At 44.2% G+C, this 19,518-nt stretch overlaps 1 protein-coding gene across 2 annotated transcripts in view; it reads right to left on the bottom strand.

The window, feature by feature from the left end:
• FAM219A (family with sequence similarity 219 member A) overlaps window positions 1-19,518 on the bottom strand; it is a 117,162-nt gene that overhangs the window by 35,592 nt on the left and 62,052 nt on the right. For both annotated transcript variants that reach the window (XM_060761136.2, XM_060761135.2), the window contains exon 2: window positions 9,163-9,262. In XM_060761136.2, the coding sequence (XP_060617119.1) occupies window positions 9,163-9,262 (100 nt within the window). The remainder of the gene's footprint in view (window positions 1-9,162; window positions 9,263-19,518) is intronic.

Genomic DNA, 19,518 nt, shown 5'->3' with positions numbered 1-19,518 from the left:
GGTGTTCCAGCGAGTGTCTCTGTAGATCTTAGAAAACTATTTCTAGATTTAAGTTGTTGACGTGCTGGCTAATACCCAAACAGGGGATGAGCTGGAGATGTCTCTGCCCTGGTCCTTTCACTATTGGCTGCTACTTCCCGGCGGATGTCAGGTGGGGCAATACCGGCTAAGCAGTGTAATTTCTCCAGTGGTGTAGGGCGCAGACACCCCGTGATAATGCGGCATGTCTCATTAAGAGCCACATCCACTGTTTTAGCATGGTGAGATGTGTTCCACACTGGGCATGCATACTCAGCAGCAGAGGAGCACAGCGCAAGGGCAGATGTCTTCACTGCACAACCTGGTTGTGATCCCCAGGTTGTGCCAGTCAGCTTTTATATGATTTATATTATATGTAATGTTTTTGACTGTATTTTATGTTGTGGGGCATTGATTGCTGACTGTAAATCGCCTCGAGTCGCCTCCGGGCTGAGAGGGATGGTATGCAAATATAGTAAATAAATAAATAAGTAAATAACTTGTAAAATCATAATGTAATTTGATGTTTAATAAGCTTTTCCTTCATCCCTCCTTATTATCCAACATTTTTACTTATCCAACGTTCTACCGGCTCGTCTATGTTGGATAAGCGAGACTCTACTGTATTTCTCTGTATGTTTATGCTTGTGCATTTTGAAGCGAAATTGCTGCACTTGCATCGCTTTTGGCCAAACTGAAATAAACCTCTGTAGCTTGTCTTCAACTCTGTGAGTTGGTTTCTCTGTTTATTTATTTAATTATTGTTCTTATACCCCGCTGGGGAAAGTGGAAGGCAAAAGGAAGAGGGGCCGACCAAGGGCAAGATGGATGGATGGCATCCTTGAAGTGACTGGCTTGACCTTGAAGGAGCTGGGGGTGGTGACGGCCGACAGGGAGCTCTGGGGTGGGCTGGTCCATGAGGTCACGAAGAGTCGGAGACGACTGAACGAATGAACAACAACAACATACCCCACTACCATCTCCCGCAGGACTCAGTGCAGCTTACAAGAGGCCAAGCCCAACAACATCGTAAAAAAACAACAACAGCAAAAACAATAAATAACTCATAAGAAGCAAAAAAATACAATAATAACACGACACATTTAAAAACATGAGGCAGGGCCAAATGTGAAAATTTAAAATTGAAAAGCTAGGAAGTTCAAAGGGAGATAGGAGGAGTGGTTTGGGGTAGGTTGGCGTGCAGACAATTCTAAATCTCTCATAAGGTGCATTAAGGACATATTGCTTAGGATTCCTTGTTCTGGGAAGGCACACTGGAACATCCACGTTTTCAAGTTCCTTCTGAAGACTGCCAATGTTGGGGCCTGTCTAATATCCTTAGGGAGGGAGTTCCAGCATCGTGGGGCCACCACCGAGAAGGCCCTGTCCCTCGTTCCCACCAATCGCGCCTGTGAAGCAGGTGGGATCGTGAGCAGATGAACGAAGAGATTGTGTGGGTTCGTATATCTGGTTTTTAGCATAGCTCACCAGGCATAGACCCTCTTTACTGCAGTCCTAGCTCTAAATTCGACTACAGCTTGGCTTCTACTCCTCAAGGAGCCATGGGCTTCACTCCAGATGCCTCGCTGGCTTGTTCTAAGGGCTTTTTCATGTCCTCTTCCTCTTGTGTGTTCAGCGCTCCCTTGAATCCTCTCCGACAGCCTTCCCTCTGGCTCAGTGTATTCTGCCACCCTGGGTTCAGCACATGGGCTGATGCTCTTCCTTGAAGGCTGTCTCTGGAGGTTTTGTCTTCGGAAACACAGATCTTCTCGCGCAATGATGATGTTGATGACCTCCTCCTCCTCTGGCATCTTCAAATCGCTGCTCGGATTCTTTTGCTGTGGTCACACTTCTTCTTCTGAGCCCTTCAGGCAGCCTTGCTGAATCTTCTTCTTCCTGACATCTACTTGCACGCTCTCTCCTTTATCTGTTCCAAACCAGATACTTATTTTATCAGGTCACCCTGAGTCCTAACATGAAAAGGAAAGCTTGATATCTACAATCTTTTCTTTAAGTTGTGCTAGACATGTTTCCATAATGGCATCATAGAACCATAGAATCAAAGAGTTGGAAGAGACCTCATGGGCCATCCAGTCCAACCCCATTCTGCCAAGAAGCAGGAATGTTGCATTCAAATCACCCCTGACAGATGGCCATCCAGCCTCTGTTTAAAAGCTTCCAAAGAAGGAGCCTCCACCACACTCCAGGGCAGAGAGTTCCACTGCTGAACGGCTCTCACAGTCAGGAAGTTCTTCCTCATGTTCAGGTGGAATCTCCTCTCTTGTAGTTTGAAGCCATTGTTCCATTGCGTCCTAGTCTCCAAGGAAGCAGAAAGGAAGCTTGCTCCCTCCTCCCTGTGGCTTCCTCTCACATATTTATTCATGGCCCTTAACCTGTCTCCTCTCAGCCTTCTCTTCTTCGGGCGAAACATGCCCAGCTCCCCAAGCCGCTCCTCATAGGGCTTGTTTTCCAGGCCCTTGATCATTTTAGTCGCCCTCCTCTGGACACATTCCAGCTTGTCAATATCTCTCTTGAATTGTGGTGCCCAGAATTGGACACAATATTCCAGGTGTGGTCTAGCCAAAGCGGAATAGAGCATGGGGAACATGACTTCCCTAGATCTAGACACTATGCTCCTATTGATGCAGGCCAAAATCCCATTGGCTTTTTTTGCCGCCACATCACATTCCTGGCTCATGTTTAACTTGTCCACGAGGACTCCAAGATCTTTTTCACATGTACTGCTCTCGAGCCAAGCATTGTCCCCCATTCTGCATCATAATAGTTGCTTTCTAAAAAGAGATTTAATATTTTTCCAAGTTGTTCCTAACACACACACACACACACACACACACACACACAAAATAATAGTAATATTATTATAATAAAACTTTATTTATATACCACCCTATCTCCCCAAAGGGATTCATGCATTTTCATCCAGTTCCACAGGATTTTCTCGGGTAAGTCAGACAATCGAGTCCTTATCAGGAATGTGGGTAAAGTCTGTTCAGGTTTTTCTCATGCTGGCTTTGTTATAATACTGAATAATTTCACGCTGCTTATCTGCTTTGCAACATCACTGCTCAGGTCTCACCTCTGCTCATTGTAGTAAACAGAATGCACAGGCCCAAAGCCTTTCTATCTCTCATTCTCTTTCCCAATCTTAATAGTTTCTACCCCCTTTCCATTCTCCACTGCTTTCCACTTTTAATCTCAGTTTAATTATGTTTAGCACCCATTTACTGGAGACGTTACCTGAAAAGTCTGGAATTTTTTGGTTCTATTGTATAAAATAGGAAGTCAATCTTAATTTGCTGGGGCCTTTCCCCCCATTCAGAACCATCTGAACTTCCTGGGCCACAAGGACCAGAAGGAGGACTACCTGCTTTGGGATAATGAAGATATCCCCTGTATCCCTTCCATCTTTCTTGCAGAGTGTCCTGAGTTGCCCTCCAAAATTAGCCTTTAGGCAATGTTGGAAGTAAAAGAAAACTGCTTTACTTCAGCAAACACAAAGGATAAGCAAATGCAATTGAAAAGTGCAAAAGAAAGCAAGGAAGTCTTATTCCAGACACAAATTAAAGTCTCTTACAAAATCCCAAACAAAACACCAGTCTTCCATCAGACAACGGGCAATGAACTAAGTCCTTAGCAGCAGACACAAAACAGATTCCATTGGAATGAAAACATCAGTATCAGGGTCATTGTTACCAGCGAAAGCTGGAATATGTCTAGAGGAAGGCAACTAAAATGATCAAGGGTCTGGAGAATAAGCCCTATGAGGAGCGGCTTAAGGAGCTGGGCATGTTTAACCTGAAGAAGAGAAGGATGAGAGGAAACATGATGAGGGCCATGTATAAATATGTGAGAGGAAGCCACAGGGAGGAGGGAGCAAGCTTGTTTTCTGCTTCCCTGGAGACCAGGAAGCAATGGAACAAGGGCTTCAAACTACAAGAGAGGAGATTCCATTTGAACATGAGGAGGAACTTCCTGACTGTGAGAGCCGTTCAGCAGTGGAACTCTCTGCCCTGGAGTGTGGTGGAGGCTCCTTCTTTGGAAGCTTTAAAGCAGGGGCTGGATGGCCATCTGTCAGGGATGCTTTGAATGCAATATTCCTGCTTCTTGGCAGAATGGGGTTGGACTGGATGGTCCAGGAGGTCTCTTCCAACTCGTTGATTCTATGATTCTATTTCAGCAAACACAAAGGATAAGCAAATGCAATTGAAAAGTGCAAAAGAAAGCAAGGAAGTCTTATTCCAGACACAAATTAAAGTCTCTTACAAAATCCCAAACAAAACACCAGTCTTCCATGAAACAGTCTTCCATCTGAACATGAGGAAGAACTTCCTGACTGAGAGCCGTTCTCTGCCCCAGAGGGAGTGTGGTGGAGGCTCCTTCTTTGGAAGCTTTTAAACAGAGGCTGCATGGCCATCTGTCAGGGGTGATTTAAATGCAATATTCCTGCTTCTTGGCAGAATGGGGTTGGACTGGATGGCCCATGAGGTCTCTTCCAACTCTATGATTCTAGGATTCTATGAACGGGCAATGAACTAAGTCCATAGCAGCAGACACAAAACAGATTCCATTGGAAAGAAATTCCGGATCATTGTTACCAGTGAAAGCTGACTGCTCCTGCCTCTGATTTATAGCCCTGTATTCCCCATGCAGGAGGAGGTAGGGAGTCTCCCAATTAGCTCAGTGTTTTTAGCAGCTATTCTGGCTGAATACCGTTTGTGCTCTCTCTCTTTTCGTCTCTCTAGAAATGTGGGCACTTTCAAACCCTCATTGTCTGATTCTTCTTCTCCCTCCAATTCCCTGCTCCCCTTCCTCTTCCAAAGATGAGGAATCCCCAACACAGTGATGGCAGCAACACAAAGACAAAAGATTAGAAGTAGACTCCAAAAGACCCCACCGCAAGACCATCAACAAACCACCCGCTTGTTTCGGGATCTGATAAGCCCCTCATCTCCCTCATAGCCTACAATACCTGCTGTCTTTTAAAGAATTGTCTACCTTTTATTATGGGTGCTGGAATGAACTGGCCTTCCTTTCCCCATCCAAGCTCCTTCTGCTGCACTCTTTCAGTTTGGAATCAATTTCCCTGATTGTGAGGAATGAAAGTAGACTTTTGTGCTGATTAGTGGGAAGTGCTGGTCATTACTTATAAAGGCCTAAATTGTTCAGGTCCAGGCTGTTTGTCTAATCGCATCCCCCAGTATAGACCATCACATGCACTGTGGTCTACAGAGGAGGACCTCCTCTCAGTCCCACCCCAGTCACAAGCTTGGTTGGTTGGAACGAGAGAGAGGGCCTTCTCTGGGATCGTTCCCCATCTCTGGAACTCCCTCCCTAAGGAAATAAAAACAGCCCCCACGCTCCTCTCCTTTAAGAAACTTTTAAAAACGCACCTATGCACTTTAGCAAATGGAGAGGAGTTGGCTAACCCACTTGAATTACATGGCTGTTATGATACAACTTAAATGAAGACTGGCGTCAGCCATTTTGGGGTGTACGTTGTAATGTTTATGTTGGGGTTCAGCCTGCTCTGTGTGAACCTGATTCTCTGATAGTATTTCCAACTGAGCAAGCCACTGAACATGTAGTTTTCCCTGACAATGTGGAAACTGGTGTTGATGCTGAGTTCAGCGGCGGGGAAAACGAAACTGAACAGCCGGATGAAAATGTTTTGGAATCCAGCCATGATAGCTCTTCACCTGGGTTTTTTAATGAGGACCGAAGGGAACAGATAACGAGAGACAGGAGTGATTCACAGTTCCTACGAAGGTCAAATAGATTACAGGAGAGACAGGCTCAGGCTTCAAAGTCAAGGGGCGTTTCAAGGAATAGTTTCTTTGGTATAAGGGGCCGCCTGCCGGGTGCCTCCTTAGATCAAGCAACGTTTGGGACTGTGGCTGTGCCTTGGCAGAATTCCTGTGTTCCATGGCTGGTAATCCCAGAGGCTTCTAGTTTTCAAGTACATGGTTAGCGAGAGGCTAACAGGTTCCTGGTTCTTGTCTTGTGTTTTTTTTTTTTTTGAACTTTTGCTCGAGTTCAGAGATTTTCCTGACTGCTGTGTTTCTATGGTGGCTTTTTGACTTTGCAATTGCTTTTTGACTTTGCATTTAACTTTCTTTTGTACCCAATTTCTTATCAATAAAAAAGGATTGTTTTTTCCTACAGTCCAGTGTGGTGGATTTAATCTTATAGTCTCGTTTCTAGGTCTGGGATGCAACAGTTTACTTATGTTTGAGTTTTGTATATCCTAATGAATTATTCCGGTTTAAATTGTAGTTCCATCATTGTTTGAGTTCGCAGTGCTTTCTGGGTGTAGGTGAACTATAACTCCAAACCTCAAGGTCAATGCCCACCAAATCCTTCCAGTATTTTCTGTTGGTCATGGGGGTTCTGTGTGCTAAGTTTGGTTCAATTCCATCATTGGTGGGGTTCAGAATGCTCCCTGATTGTAGGTGAACTATAAATCCCTGCAACTACAACTCCCAAATGACAAAGTCAACCCCACCAGTATTCCAATTTGGGCGTTTTGGGTATCTGTGCCAAATTTAGTCCAGTGAATGAAAATACATCCTGCCTATCAGATATTTAGAATTGCAATTCATAACAGAAGTTAAATTACAGTTTTGAAGTAGCAACAAAAATAATTTATGGTTGGCGGTCACCACAACATGAGGAACTGTGTGAAGGGGTGGCGGCATTATAAGGTTGTTGTGTCAGGAGCGACCTGAGAAACTGCAAGTCGCTTCTGGTGTGATTAAAGCGATTAAAAAGCGATTTAAAAAGTTGAGAACTACTGACCTAGAGAGTCATGAGGGGTGTAGTTTTACAAGGTCTTGAGCCTACCTTGACAAAGACTGCTGATGCCTCACGAAACAAAAAATCCCAGGATTGCATAACACTGAGCCATGGCAATTAAATTAAAGATGTATTGTCGAAAGCTTTCATGGCCGGAATCACTGGGTTGTTGTAGGTTTTTTCGGGCTGTATGGCCATGTTTTAGAGGCATTCTCTCCTGATGTTTCGCCTGCATCTATGGCAAGCATCCTCAGAGCTAGTGAGGTCTGTTGGAACTAGGAAAATTGGGTTTATATATCTGTGGAATGACCAGGGTGGGACAAAGGACTCTTGTCTGCTGGAGCTAGGTGGTCACTTGAGACATTCACACCTAGCTCCAGCAGACAAGAGTCCTTTGTCTGCTGGATATAAACCCTTTTTCACTACCTCTGAGGATGCTTGCCATAGATGCAGGCGAAACATCAGTAGAGAATGCCTCTAGACCATGGCCATACAGCCCGAAAAAACCTACAACAACCCAAATTAAAGATGATATCTTCAAAGAGAAGCTCCAGGTGCTGTTTCTGAAACAGCTTCCCCTTCTCCCTCTACGTCCCACCCCGGAGTTTGAGATCATCTGGGGAGGCCCTGCTCTCGACCCCACCACTATCACAAGTGAGGTTGGTGGGGATGAGGAGCAGGGCTTTCTCAGTGGTGGCCCCTCACCTGTGGAACTCAGTCCCAAGGGAAATCAGGGCATCATCATCCCTCCTCTCCTTTAGGAGGAGGGTGAAGACGTGGTTATGGGACCAGGCCTTTGGGCAATCTGGCAATTAAACAAGACAATCAGACGAGTAAGACCAGCAGGACTGACGAAGTGGAATTGAAAATGAGAACTATGAGTTAGCGAACGCTGACCGTGTAGGAGGAGGAATTGGGTTTGTATTGGTTTTATTGATTTTATTGGTATAATGCATGAATTGTTGTTAACCGTGAGTTTGATATAATTTTGTGTTTGATTGTTCTGTGCTGCAGGCATCAAACTGTGCCTTACTTTTGTAAGCCGCCCTGAGTCCCCTTCGGGGTGAGAAGGGCGGGGTATAAGAACCTGAAATAAATAATAAATAAATAAAATTTTGCTTTGGCTCAGCACTAAGATTACCCTATTACGCGAATCTAATGCGCGCCCTAATTTTGGGAAGGTAATTTAGCAAAAAAGGTGAGCAATACATTTGAGTAACTACCGTAAGTACCTGCACAACAACATCTGTTATAGAACTCCAGTATGCTGATGACAATGTCGTCTGTGCGCATACAGAAGAAGATCTACAAGCCACTCTCAACACCTTTGCAGAAGCATACACAAAGCTTGGCCTGTCACTGAACATTGAGAAAACCAAAGTGCTGTTCCAGCAGTCACCAGTCGTCCCCTCTCCAATGCCAGAGATACAGCTTAATGGTGTAACATTAGAAAATGTCGACCATTTCCACGACCTTGGCAGCCACCTCTCCACCAAAGTCAACATTGACGCCGAAATACAACACCGCCTGAGCTCTGCAAGTGCAGCATTTTCCCGAATGAAGCAGAGAGTGTTTGAGGACCGGGACATCCGTAGGGATACTAAGGTGCTTGTCTATAAAGCTATTGTCCTCCCAACCCTGCTATACGCCTGTGAGACGTGGACTGTCTACAGACGTCACATGCAGCTCCTGGAACGATTCCATCAGCGCTGCCTCCGGAAAATACTGCAAATCTCCTGGGAAGACAAGCAGACAAACGTCAGCGTGCTGGAAGAAGCAAAGACCACCAGCATTGAAGCGATGGTCCTCCAACATCAACTCCGCAGGACAGGCCACGTTGTCCGGATGCCTGACCACCGTCTCCCAAAGCAGTTGCTCTACTCCGAACTCAAGAACGGAAAACGGAATGTTGGTGGGCAGGAAAAGAGATTTAAATATGGGCTCAAAGCCAACCTTAAAAACTCTGGCATAGACACTGAGAACTCAAGGCCCTGGCCCTTGAGCGCTCCAGCTGGAGGTCAGCTGTGACCTGCAGTGCTGCAGAATTCGAGGAGGCATGAGTGGAGGGCGAAAGAGAGAAACGTGCCAGGAGGAAGGCGCGTCAAGCCAACCCCGACCGGGACCGCCTTCCACCTGGAAACCAATGCCCTCACTGAAGAAGATGCAGAGCAAGAATAGGGCTCCACAGCCACATACGGACCCACAAGGAAACCCATGACGGAAGACCATCTTACTCGTCCAACGAGGGATCGCCTAAGTAAGTAAGTAAGTAAGTAAGTACCTGCACCACAGGCATGCTCCGGTCCGTCCGCAAAGAGGCATGAAACCTACCTAATTTCACTTGTAGTGGGGACGGTTTGTAATTCATGGCGACGGTCTCTCCCTCCCTCGGATCACAGTCTCTGTCAGAGATGGAGGCTGCTGTTGGATCCTGTGGAAGGAAAAAGAGAAACATGAGGTGGGTTTGAATCAGGGCAGGTGTCACAACCGTGATTGTCTTCTCATCTTTTAAACAATTGCTGGGGCAACGCATTGACCTCCTTATTTGGAAGACTTACAGAATGTCCTTGATTGATATTCTGGAGGCTAAAGACCTCAAAGTATATTGTGGATTAAAGTTATTGGAACTTGAGGCGGCTATGATGGATCACCCTGCAAATGCAAACACAATCACATGGGGCGGGGAGGTTGCATCTTTCGATCAGATATTGCCCATTCCGGCTGTATCCCAATTCCATTACGGTGGCAAACAATTTGCAGAAATATTCTGGCAGATCCTCTTCGATAGCAGAATGCAGTAACAATACTTAAGGCAAGAGTTCAAAAAAAATGAGGTGACAGGCATGTTAGGAAGGTAACAACTGAGGGAGCAATCCAACACTAACAATAATATCCTACGAGCCTCCCCTGTGCAAAAGTCAATAATACCAAAGTGTGTAAAATCTTGTAAGTGTCCTCACCATAACCGTGTAACATAGGATTTTTAGTTCCCAGACTTCTATCAATGGCTCACTCAAATATCTTTTTCACATCTCCCCTTATGAACCATTGAGGACTTTAAGATCATCTGGGGAGGCCTTGCTCTCGGTCCCACCTTTGTCACAAGTATGTCTGGCAGGGACGAGAGACAGGGCCTTCTCGGTGGTGGCCCCTCGGCTATGGAACACCCTCCCTAGGGATATTGGATCAACTTCTTCCCTATTAACATTTCAGAAAAAGCTCAAGACATGGTTTTCCGAGCAAGCTTTTGCAAATACAGAGTAGAGGATATAGGACAATGGAACAACCATACGATGGGACTGGACAATGTTTTAATACAGATTTCTTAATGATTTATGTTTTATTGCTGTTGTTATGTTTTTAGGTATGTTATAGAATCATAGGATCATAGAGTTGGAAGAGACCTCCTGGGCCATCCAGTCCAACCCCATTCTGCCAAGAAGCAGGAATGTTGCATTCAAATCACCCCTGACAGATGGCCATCCAGTCTCTGTTTAAAAGCCTCCAAAAAAGGAGCCTCCACCACACTCCAGGGCAGAGAGTTCCACTGCTGAACAGCTCTCTTGATTTGCAGGTCAGGAGGAGTTCTTGCCTAACCAGCAGGCGAGAAAGTAGCTCGGGGAAAGGTCATAGCAATGCTTTCATGTTGGTGAGAGCATAATGTTTTCATGTTAGAAAGGTATTTAGGCTTCTTGCAAACGGAGAGAAAGTGTCAGTTCAACATAGCTTATTAGCCTGAAAGCTTCATGGAATAACCTTAGCTGGAAAGCAGCATGCTTGGGATTTCTTGCATTGTGATTCTTGGGACAATTGTTTCATTGCTTGTACCTTGGACTCTGTTTTGAACGTTGCCTCTTGTTTTTACTTGAAGATCTTTGGAACTATATTCTGCATTTAACCTAAATCTTTGGAACTTTGCAATGCTTATTCTTTATTTTGACCTGGACTTTTTCCTCAATAAACTATAAAACTACAGCTCTTGTGTGGTGGTGTTTGGAAGCAAGGCGAAGCTTACTCTGAGTTGCAACATCTGGCCCCACTTCCCACCAATCTTGTTTCCTGGGCCTCCACATCTCTCGTATCAATATTCCATCTGCACATTTTCCTCTAAACTACCCAAAAGTTCTGTTTCCTACTAAAAGGCTTGATACTCAGCAGAGACAAGGCTCTTCTCCCAACAAAATAAAGCAAGATTGAAAAGCTGCAAGAAGGAATGGGATCCTACGTCCACAAAGCAATAATCTGGGGTAATGTTTCCCCAAAATGGGACTTTCTGCAGTTTTTGCCTCTGGCTGATGCAGGACGTGCTTGGAGACCGGTTCTGCCAAACAGCAGAACATCAGAGTCCTTCTTAAAAGCATTGGGACTGTTCCAAAAACTGTTTTCTAAAGCAATCAGCCTTTGTTGTTCACTGGATGTTTTCTCTATTGGCTTGAAATGCTATTTTGCCTGCGATCAACAAACTACACCAAGGAAAGTCCAATGGATCAATCAGTTAGTGTCACTGCAACGTTTCCTGGAGCTTCTCTTGACAGGGCGCATACTTTCCATAAAACCCAACAGAAGGATTCATTTCCCACAAACCTCAACATTTTTCTCAGCTACCTGAAATTGGATTGCAAACGACTTTAGCTAATTTTTATCATAGAATCATAGAATCATAGAATCGAAGAGTTGGAAGAGACCTCATGGGCCATCCAGTCCAATCCCCTGCCAAGAAGCAGGAATATTGCATTCAAATCACCCCTGACAAATGGCCATCCAGCCTCTGCTTAAAAGCTTCCAAAGAAGGAGCCTCCACCACACTCCGGGGCAGAGAGTTCCACTGCTGAACGGCTCTCACAGTCAGGAAGTTCTTCCTAATGTTCAGATGGAATCTCCTCTCTTCTAGTTTGAAGCCATTGTTCCATTGCGTCCTAGTCTCCAAGGAAGCAGAAAACAATTTGCTGCCTTTTCAAACGTATCTCCAAAGAAATGTATGTCTTACGCTCCATTTAAGAAAAAAATTCAGCAAGGAAAACTATTTAAAGTTATTTATTTTACTCCAACCATACTTCCAAAACACATCTAAAAGAAGCTTTATGCCAAGGTCCTACACAATAATACCAGTTGAATAGCCCCGTACCTATCCTAGAAAAAGACAGAAACAGATTTCTATTCAAGACTAGCTATCCCCTGCCACGTATTGCTGTGGCCCAGTCTCGTGAGCTGGAAAATAAAGTAATGAGAAAGTGTTGGTTTCTAATATATGTCATGTCTTTCTGCTTGTGGCTAAACAGTATTTCTTGCTGTTTCTTTGTCAGTGTTGATGTGGAGATTGTCTGGTTTGCCTATTCTGGAACATGCAACATATCATTGTCCTTCTTTCGGGGTCCCTTTCAAATCTATGATACTATATCTGTGTATGTGTGAACCATATACATATCTATATCTATGTCTGGATGGCTCTTTGTCAGGAGGGCTTTGATTACGTTGAATCTTGCCCTGGTGAAGGGAGTTGAACTCGATGGCCTTAAGTATTTTCTCTTGGTCATGGGGGTTCTGCGTAGGAAGTTTGCCCCAATTCTTTTGTTCATGGGCTTCAGAATGCTCTTTGATTGTAGGTGAACCATAAATCCCAGCAACTACAACTCCCAAATGTCAAGGTCTATTTTCCCCAAACTCCATCTGGGTTCATATTTGGGCATATGGAGTATTCATGCCAAGTTTGGTCCAGATACATCATTGTTTGAGTCCACACTGCTCCCAAACTCAAGGTCAATGCCACCAAACCCTTCTAGTGTTTTCTGCTCTTTGATTGCAGGTGAATTATAAATCCCAGCAACTACAACTCCCAAATGGCAAAATCAGTTTTTTGAGTGAAGGACATACATTGGGTTGTTAGGTGTCTTGTGGCCAAATTTGGTGTCAATTCGTCCAGGGGTTTTTGAGTTCTGTTAATCCCACAAATGAACATTACATTTTTATTTATATAGACTAGCCGTCCCCTGCCACGCGTTGCTGTGGCCCACATGGGGGTTCTGTGTGGAAGGTTTGGCCCAATTCTGTCATGGATGGGGTTCAGAATGCTCTGTGATTGTAGGTGAACTATAAATCCCAGCAACTACAACTCCCAAATGTCAGGATTCTATTTTCTCCAAACTCCACCAGTGTTCACTTTTGGGCATATTGAGTATTTGTGTAGAGTTTGGTCCAGATCCATCATTGTTTGAGTCCACAGTGCTCCTTAGATGTAGGTGAACTACAACTCCCAAACTCAAGGTCAATGCCCACCAAACTCGTGTAGTGTTTTCTGTTGATCATGGGAGTTCTGTGTCCCAAGATTGGTTCAATTCCATCATTGGTGGAGTTCAAATGATCTTTAATTGTAGGTGAACTATAAATCCCAGCAACTACAACTCCCAAATGACAAAATCAGTTTTTTGAATGAAGGACATACATTGGATTGTTAGGTGTCTTGTGGCCAAATTTGGCATCCAGGGGTTTTTTAGTTCTGTTAATCCCACAAATGAACATTACATTTTTATTTATATAGATAGTATATTGTCAGGACTGTGCTAGGGACAAAAGCAGTGGCTCCCAACCTTTGGGTCTCCAGGAGTTTTGGACTTCAGCTCCCACAGTTCCTAACAGCTGGTAAGCTGGCTGGGATTTCTGGGAAGTGAAGTCCAAAACACCTGGAGGCCCAAAGGTTGGAAACCACTGGACTACAGTGAGACAACTACTGAGAAAGTACAACTCCTTGTGCAACTATTCTAATGCTAGCACGCCAACAGGATGATAGCTTAAGAGTTTAACAACTGGGGGGAAATCAAGCCAAGCTTCAGAAGATACCACTCTGAGTATACGCCAAGGGAGCCCCAGGCCTCTCACAGAAGCAGGAAAAGTCAACCTCTACAATGAGGGTAAGGTCCCACCAATGCTTTACTAGCCCTCAGACAATTCCATTGAACAGAAGAAGCTGAAGAAGGGATAGCCAATAGTCCAGAGGACAGGAGCAGAATTCAAAACGATCTTGACAGATTAGAGAGATGGGCCAAAACTAACAAAATGAAGTTCAACAGTGACAAATGCAAGATACTCCACTTTGGCAGAAAAAATGAAATGCAAAGATACAGAATGGGGGACAATGCCTGCATCAATAGGAGCATAGTGTCTAGATCTAAGGAAGTAATGCTACCCCTCTATTCTGCTTTAGTTAGACCACATCTGGAATATTGTGTCCAATTCTGGGCACCACAATTCAAGAGAGATATTGACAAGCTGGAATGTGTCCAGAGGAGGGCGACTAAAATGATCAAGGGTCTGGAGAACAAGCCCTATGAGGAGCGGCTTGGGGAACTGGGCATGTTTAGCCTGAAGAAGAGAAGGCTGAGAGGAGATATGATAGCCATGTATAAATATGTGAGAGGAAGCCACAGGGAGGAGGGAGCAAGCTTGTTTTCTGCTTCCTTGGAGACTAGGATGCGGAACAATGGCTTCAAACTACAAGAGAGGAGATTCCATCTGAGCATTAGGAAGAACTTCCTGACTGTGAGAGCCGTTCAGCAGTGGAACTCTCTGCCCCGGAGTGTGGTGGAGGCTCCTTCTTTGGAAGCTTTTAAACAGAGGCTGGATGGCCATCTGTCAGGGGTGATTTGAATGCAATATTCCTGCTTCTTGGCAGGGGGTTGGACTGGATGGCCCATGAGGTCTCTTCCAACTCTTTGATTCTATGATTCTATGATTCTAAGAAGGCAACAAGGGCATCAGTTATCTTGGATCTGACCCTTACCAAAAAGACAAATTGGTCAACTGAGTGGAAATAGTGGGATCCTTGGGTGGGAGGCACCCTGTCCCCTTGGGATTTGTCCTTCTGAGAGAAGAGGAAGCCACACCGAGACACAATGGATTCAAGATAGCTGGTTGTAGTGATCTTCGGGGAAGGCATGACCCAAAATGCTCAAATGAAAGGGAGTTTATGGTGCATGGAGTTCCTTCAAGATGAGGCGTTGAGGCCCAACAGCAGACTGAGGGGAAAAAAAGTGGGAGATGGGTTGCTGTAGGCTTTTTGGGCTATATGGTCATGTTCTAGAAGCATTCTCTCCTGATGTTTTGCCTGCATCTATGGCAGGCATCCTCAGAGGTTGTGAAGTCTGTTGGAAACTAGGAAATTTAGGTTTATGCATCTTTGTTATATATCATTCCTCAGATATATAAAAACAATTTTTCTAATTGTCAGCAGACCTCACAACCTCTGAGGATGCCTGCCATAGATGCAGGCGAAACGTCACAGAATCACAGAATTGTAAAGTTGGAAGAGACCTCATGGGCCATCCAGTCCAACCCCATTCTGCCAAGAAGCAGGAAAATTGCATTCAAAGCACCCCTGACAGATGGCCATCCAGCCTGTTTAAAAGCCTCCAAAGAAGGAGCCTCCACCACACTCTGGGGCAGAGAGTTCCACAGGTGAACAGCTCTCACAGTCAGGAAGTTCTTCCTAATGTTCAGATGGAATCTCATTTCTTGTAGTTTGAAGCCATTGTTCCATTGCATCCTAGTCTCCGGGGCAGCAGAAAATAAGCTCCCTCCCTCCTCCCTATGACTTCCTCTCACATATTTGTACATGGCTATCATATCTCCTCTCATCCTTCTCTTCTTCAGGCTAAACATGTCCAGCTCCTTAAGCCGCTCCTCATAGGGCTTGTTCTCCAGACCCTTGATCATTTTAGTCGCCCCCCTCTGGACACATTCCAGCTTGTCTATATCTCTCTTCAATTGTGGTGCCCAGAATTTGACACAATATTCCAGGTGTGGTCTAACCAAAGCAGAATAGAGCATGGGGAGCATGACTTCCCTGGACCTAGACACTATGCTCCTATTGATGCAAACCAAAATCCCATTGGCTTTTTTTGCCACTGCATCACATTGTTGGCTCATGTTTAACTTGTTGCCCACAAGGACCCCAACCTTTTTCACGTGTACTGCCCTCAAGCCACGTGTCCCCCATTCTGTATCTTTGCATTTCATTTTTTTCTGCCTAAGTGGAGTCTCTTGCATTTGTCCCTGTTGAACTTCATTGTGTCAGTTTTGGCCCATCTCTCTAATCTGTCAAAATCGTTTTGAATTCTGCTCCTGTCTTCTGGAATATTGGCTATCCCTCCCAAATTTGGTGTCATCTGCAAACTTGATGATCCTGCCTTCTAGCCCTTCATCTAAGTCTTTAATAAAGATATTGAACAGGACTGGGCTCAGGAAGAACCCTGCTGATGGCACTCCGCTCGTCTTTCCAGGATGAAGAGGAGGAAGCATTGGGGAGAATCACCCTCTGGGTTTGTCCACTTAACCAATTACAGATCCACCTCACCATAGTGAATGCTTCTAGAATTTGGCCATATAGCCTGAAAAACCTACAACAACCCAGTGATTCCAGACATGGAAGCCTTTTGACATTACAAAATGGGCGATATCTCAAGAAATCAGATTGAATGTGCAAAGAACTGTCAGATGAGCTGTGAATTTAAAAAGGCCATAGGAAATGAAAGAAGGCCAAACTCATCAAAGAGAAACCAACCAAACAGCTATGCTTCTAGGAGGAAAGTCACGAAAGTTAAAGCTCAGATTGACCCCAGATTTGCGATGAAGACATTTTTCTTTTCCTTTTGGCTATGTTTGAAGCAAGAGAAAGAACAAGAAAATGGAGCGAGGGGGGGGGGGGGTGTTTGCTAAAATGCTAAAAGACAGAATGAGAAGAATATCTAACCACCAATTTGCCTCAGTTTTCTCCCAAATCAAAAACAGAACACCAACTGATGAAAACAGGGGGAAGGATGCAGTAAGGGGACTGATGCCTCAAAAAAAGGTGTAGATGTAGAAAAACTCTAGATACCCTAAATAAATTCATGTCTCTATGAACTTTAGCCAGAAGTACTAAAAGAACTTGCAGTGACTTCAAAGCCAATGTCAACAATCTTAGAAAAATCTTTCTACCACATGTGGTGGTCATGCAAAAAAGCAAAAAGTTTCTGGAAAGATATGCAAGAAAGATTACAGAAAATATTAAAGGTTAATATACCACCTAAACGAGACTGACCTTGAAGGAGCTGGGGGTGGTGACGGCCGACAGGGAGCTCTGGCGTGGGCTGGTCCATGAGGTCACGAAGAGTCGGAGACGACTGAACGAATGAACAACAACAAAACGAGAAATATTTTTATTGGGAATCACTGAACAAAAATTTGAAAATAATATAGATAAATTCCTCTTCTTCTCTTAAGGAGCTGGGCATGTTTAGCCTGAAGAAGAGAAGGCTGAGAGGACATATGATGAGGGACATGTATAAATATGTGAGAGGAAGCCACAGGGAGGAGAGAGCAAGCTTCCTTTCTGCTTCCCTGGAGACTAGGACGCAATGGAACAATGGCTTCAAACTACAAGAGAGGAGATTCCATCTGAACACAAGGAAGAACTTCTTGACTGTGAGAGCCGTTCAGCAGTGGAACTCTCTGCCCCGGAGTGTGGTGGAGGCTCCTTCTTTGGAGGCTTTTAAACAGAGGCTGGATGGCCATCTGTCAGGGGTGATTTGAATGCAATATTCCTGCTTCTTGGCTGAATGGGGTTGGACTGGATGGCCCAGGAGGTCTCTTCTGATCCAAGGATCAGAAGAACTGGAGAAGAAAGAAAAGAAAGTATCCCTCATTGAAGGATCCTGGAAGTTGGACCGAAGAGGCAATATCTTTTTATTTTTATTACTGCTACTATGAATATATGTATGTATATGTAGATATAGACATAGATATAGATTTAGATACGGATATAAATGTGTGTGTGTGTGTGTATACACACTCACTTCTTTTTCTACTATTGTTTTTGTCTTCTAGGCCTATTCTTTATTATTATTTCCTTTTTGCCTTAAGACTATTTCTTTTTATTATTATTATTATTATTATTATTATTATTATTTAATCCATTTATTTTCCCCTTTCCTTTCCTTTCCTTTTTTTCTTTTCTTTTCTCCCCCCCTCCCTTAATCTGGTTTTTAACCTGTATTATGAAAAAATTCAATAAAGATTATTTCAAAAAAAGAAAAAAAAGAAAGAAAAATCTTGGAGGGCAAGAAAGGTCTCAGCAGATTAGAGCAGGGCAGATATTGTCCCTAGCTTCAGAAAGGACACAATAAAAGGTCAACTGAGCCATTTCTGACCCATTAACGTATGCCAGGCATAGACAAACTTTAGCCCTCCCTCCAGGTATTTGGACTTCAACTCTCACAATCCCTAATAGCCTATTGGCTGTTTCAACTACTTTGAAAGCAGTTGTTCTACTCCAGAAAACTTTGTTTTTGTGGCTGTCACAAACTATGTTGAATTGATTGAGACTTGATGAGATAGTAATTGAAAAACGGTAGCAAATGTGCTGCAGGATGTCATTCCGGCAAGAACAAAGTTTTTCCAGTTTAATAGATTTTTTCCATGTTTTTATGATAGAACCAATTAGGAAATGACATTTAGAATCCAGGAACAAAATCATGTTCCTGGATTCTAATTAAGAAGCTCTGGAGGGTTGGCTCCCTATCCCCATTGCAGTTCTCTGCTCTAAAAAATGGGGCCGTGCTTTAGCACAGCTGGTTAATCACCAGCAGCAATAGATCTTTCCCAACCAGAAGGTTGGCATTTCAAGCTCAGGTCGGGGTGAGTACCTGACCTTCGGCCTAACTTACTGTCTACCTAAGCAGTTTGAAAACAGCTGTGAGCTGTGACTAGAGAAATTAGGCATCACTTAAGCGGGGAGATATTTTAAGGCACCATAAGAAGCCGGCAATCAAAGAACAGGAGGAAAATCTGTGATCATAAAAGGCTCATCATCATAGAGGATAGAGCGACAGCATCCCCCCTCCCCGCCCCCCGTGGCCAGAATTGAGCATAACCTCCAGGACACCAAAGCTGACACATCTATCTGTCTGTCCTGCATGTCTGATGTAAAGATCCCTTACCTTGCCAGCCTGGATGGCAGGGCCTAGGAGAAGCAGGCAGTTAGTTGCAGCTTTAGGAAGCCTGGCAGGAGGGCAGCAGGAGCCATTTTAGTTTAGGGAAAGCACCATTTCAGAGAGGGGGAGTGGCCTACGCCTGAGTCAGCCTTAGAACAGCCAGGATTGGTTTATTAAAGGGGGCGGAGTTTAGACTGTTTGGAGGGAAAGAAGAGGGCTTTTTCGGTCAGTCTGTTGTTGTTAGAGATTAGAGTAGGAAGGTAGTTTAGGAGTTCGTGTTTTGAGATTAGTTTAGAGAAGGCAATTTGCCTTAGGTTTGCCAGCGAAGTAAGCTGTAGCAAACTGGTAACAGCTATCAGGGAAAGATAGCTGGTCGGTAGTTAGCTAGGCCACAGTTTAGGATAGCTAAGCTACAGTTGTATCTTGACAGAGATTCAGCCCTGTCAAGTATACTTGGTTTTAAAGAGAAGAAAATCTCTATATTTGTAACAAAGACAGAACCATTCACATGTAACCGTTACGCTTGTAAGACAAACCAGAATTTTCCTCTGTAACAGCCAAGCTTTTAACCAGCATCTACTTTCTTCTGTATTTATATCAATAAACTTTCCTTCATTATTTTTGAAACTTACAAAGCCTGAGTCAAGTGTGCCTTTGTGGCTATAGTCCCTTTTCCTTTGCAACCTCAACTAGATTTCCTTTAAAGAAGCAAATAGGAAAACAC

This window comes from Anolis sagrei, chromosome 2 (assembly GCF_037176765.1).
Source record: "Anolis sagrei isolate rAnoSag1 chromosome 2, rAnoSag1.mat, whole genome shotgun sequence".
NCBI classification, from domain to species: Eukaryota; Metazoa; Chordata; class Lepidosauria; order Squamata; family Dactyloidae; genus Anolis; species Anolis sagrei.
The sequence above is the reverse complement of the archived record's forward strand: the minus strand, read 5'-3'. Positions and strand labels throughout refer to the sequence as shown.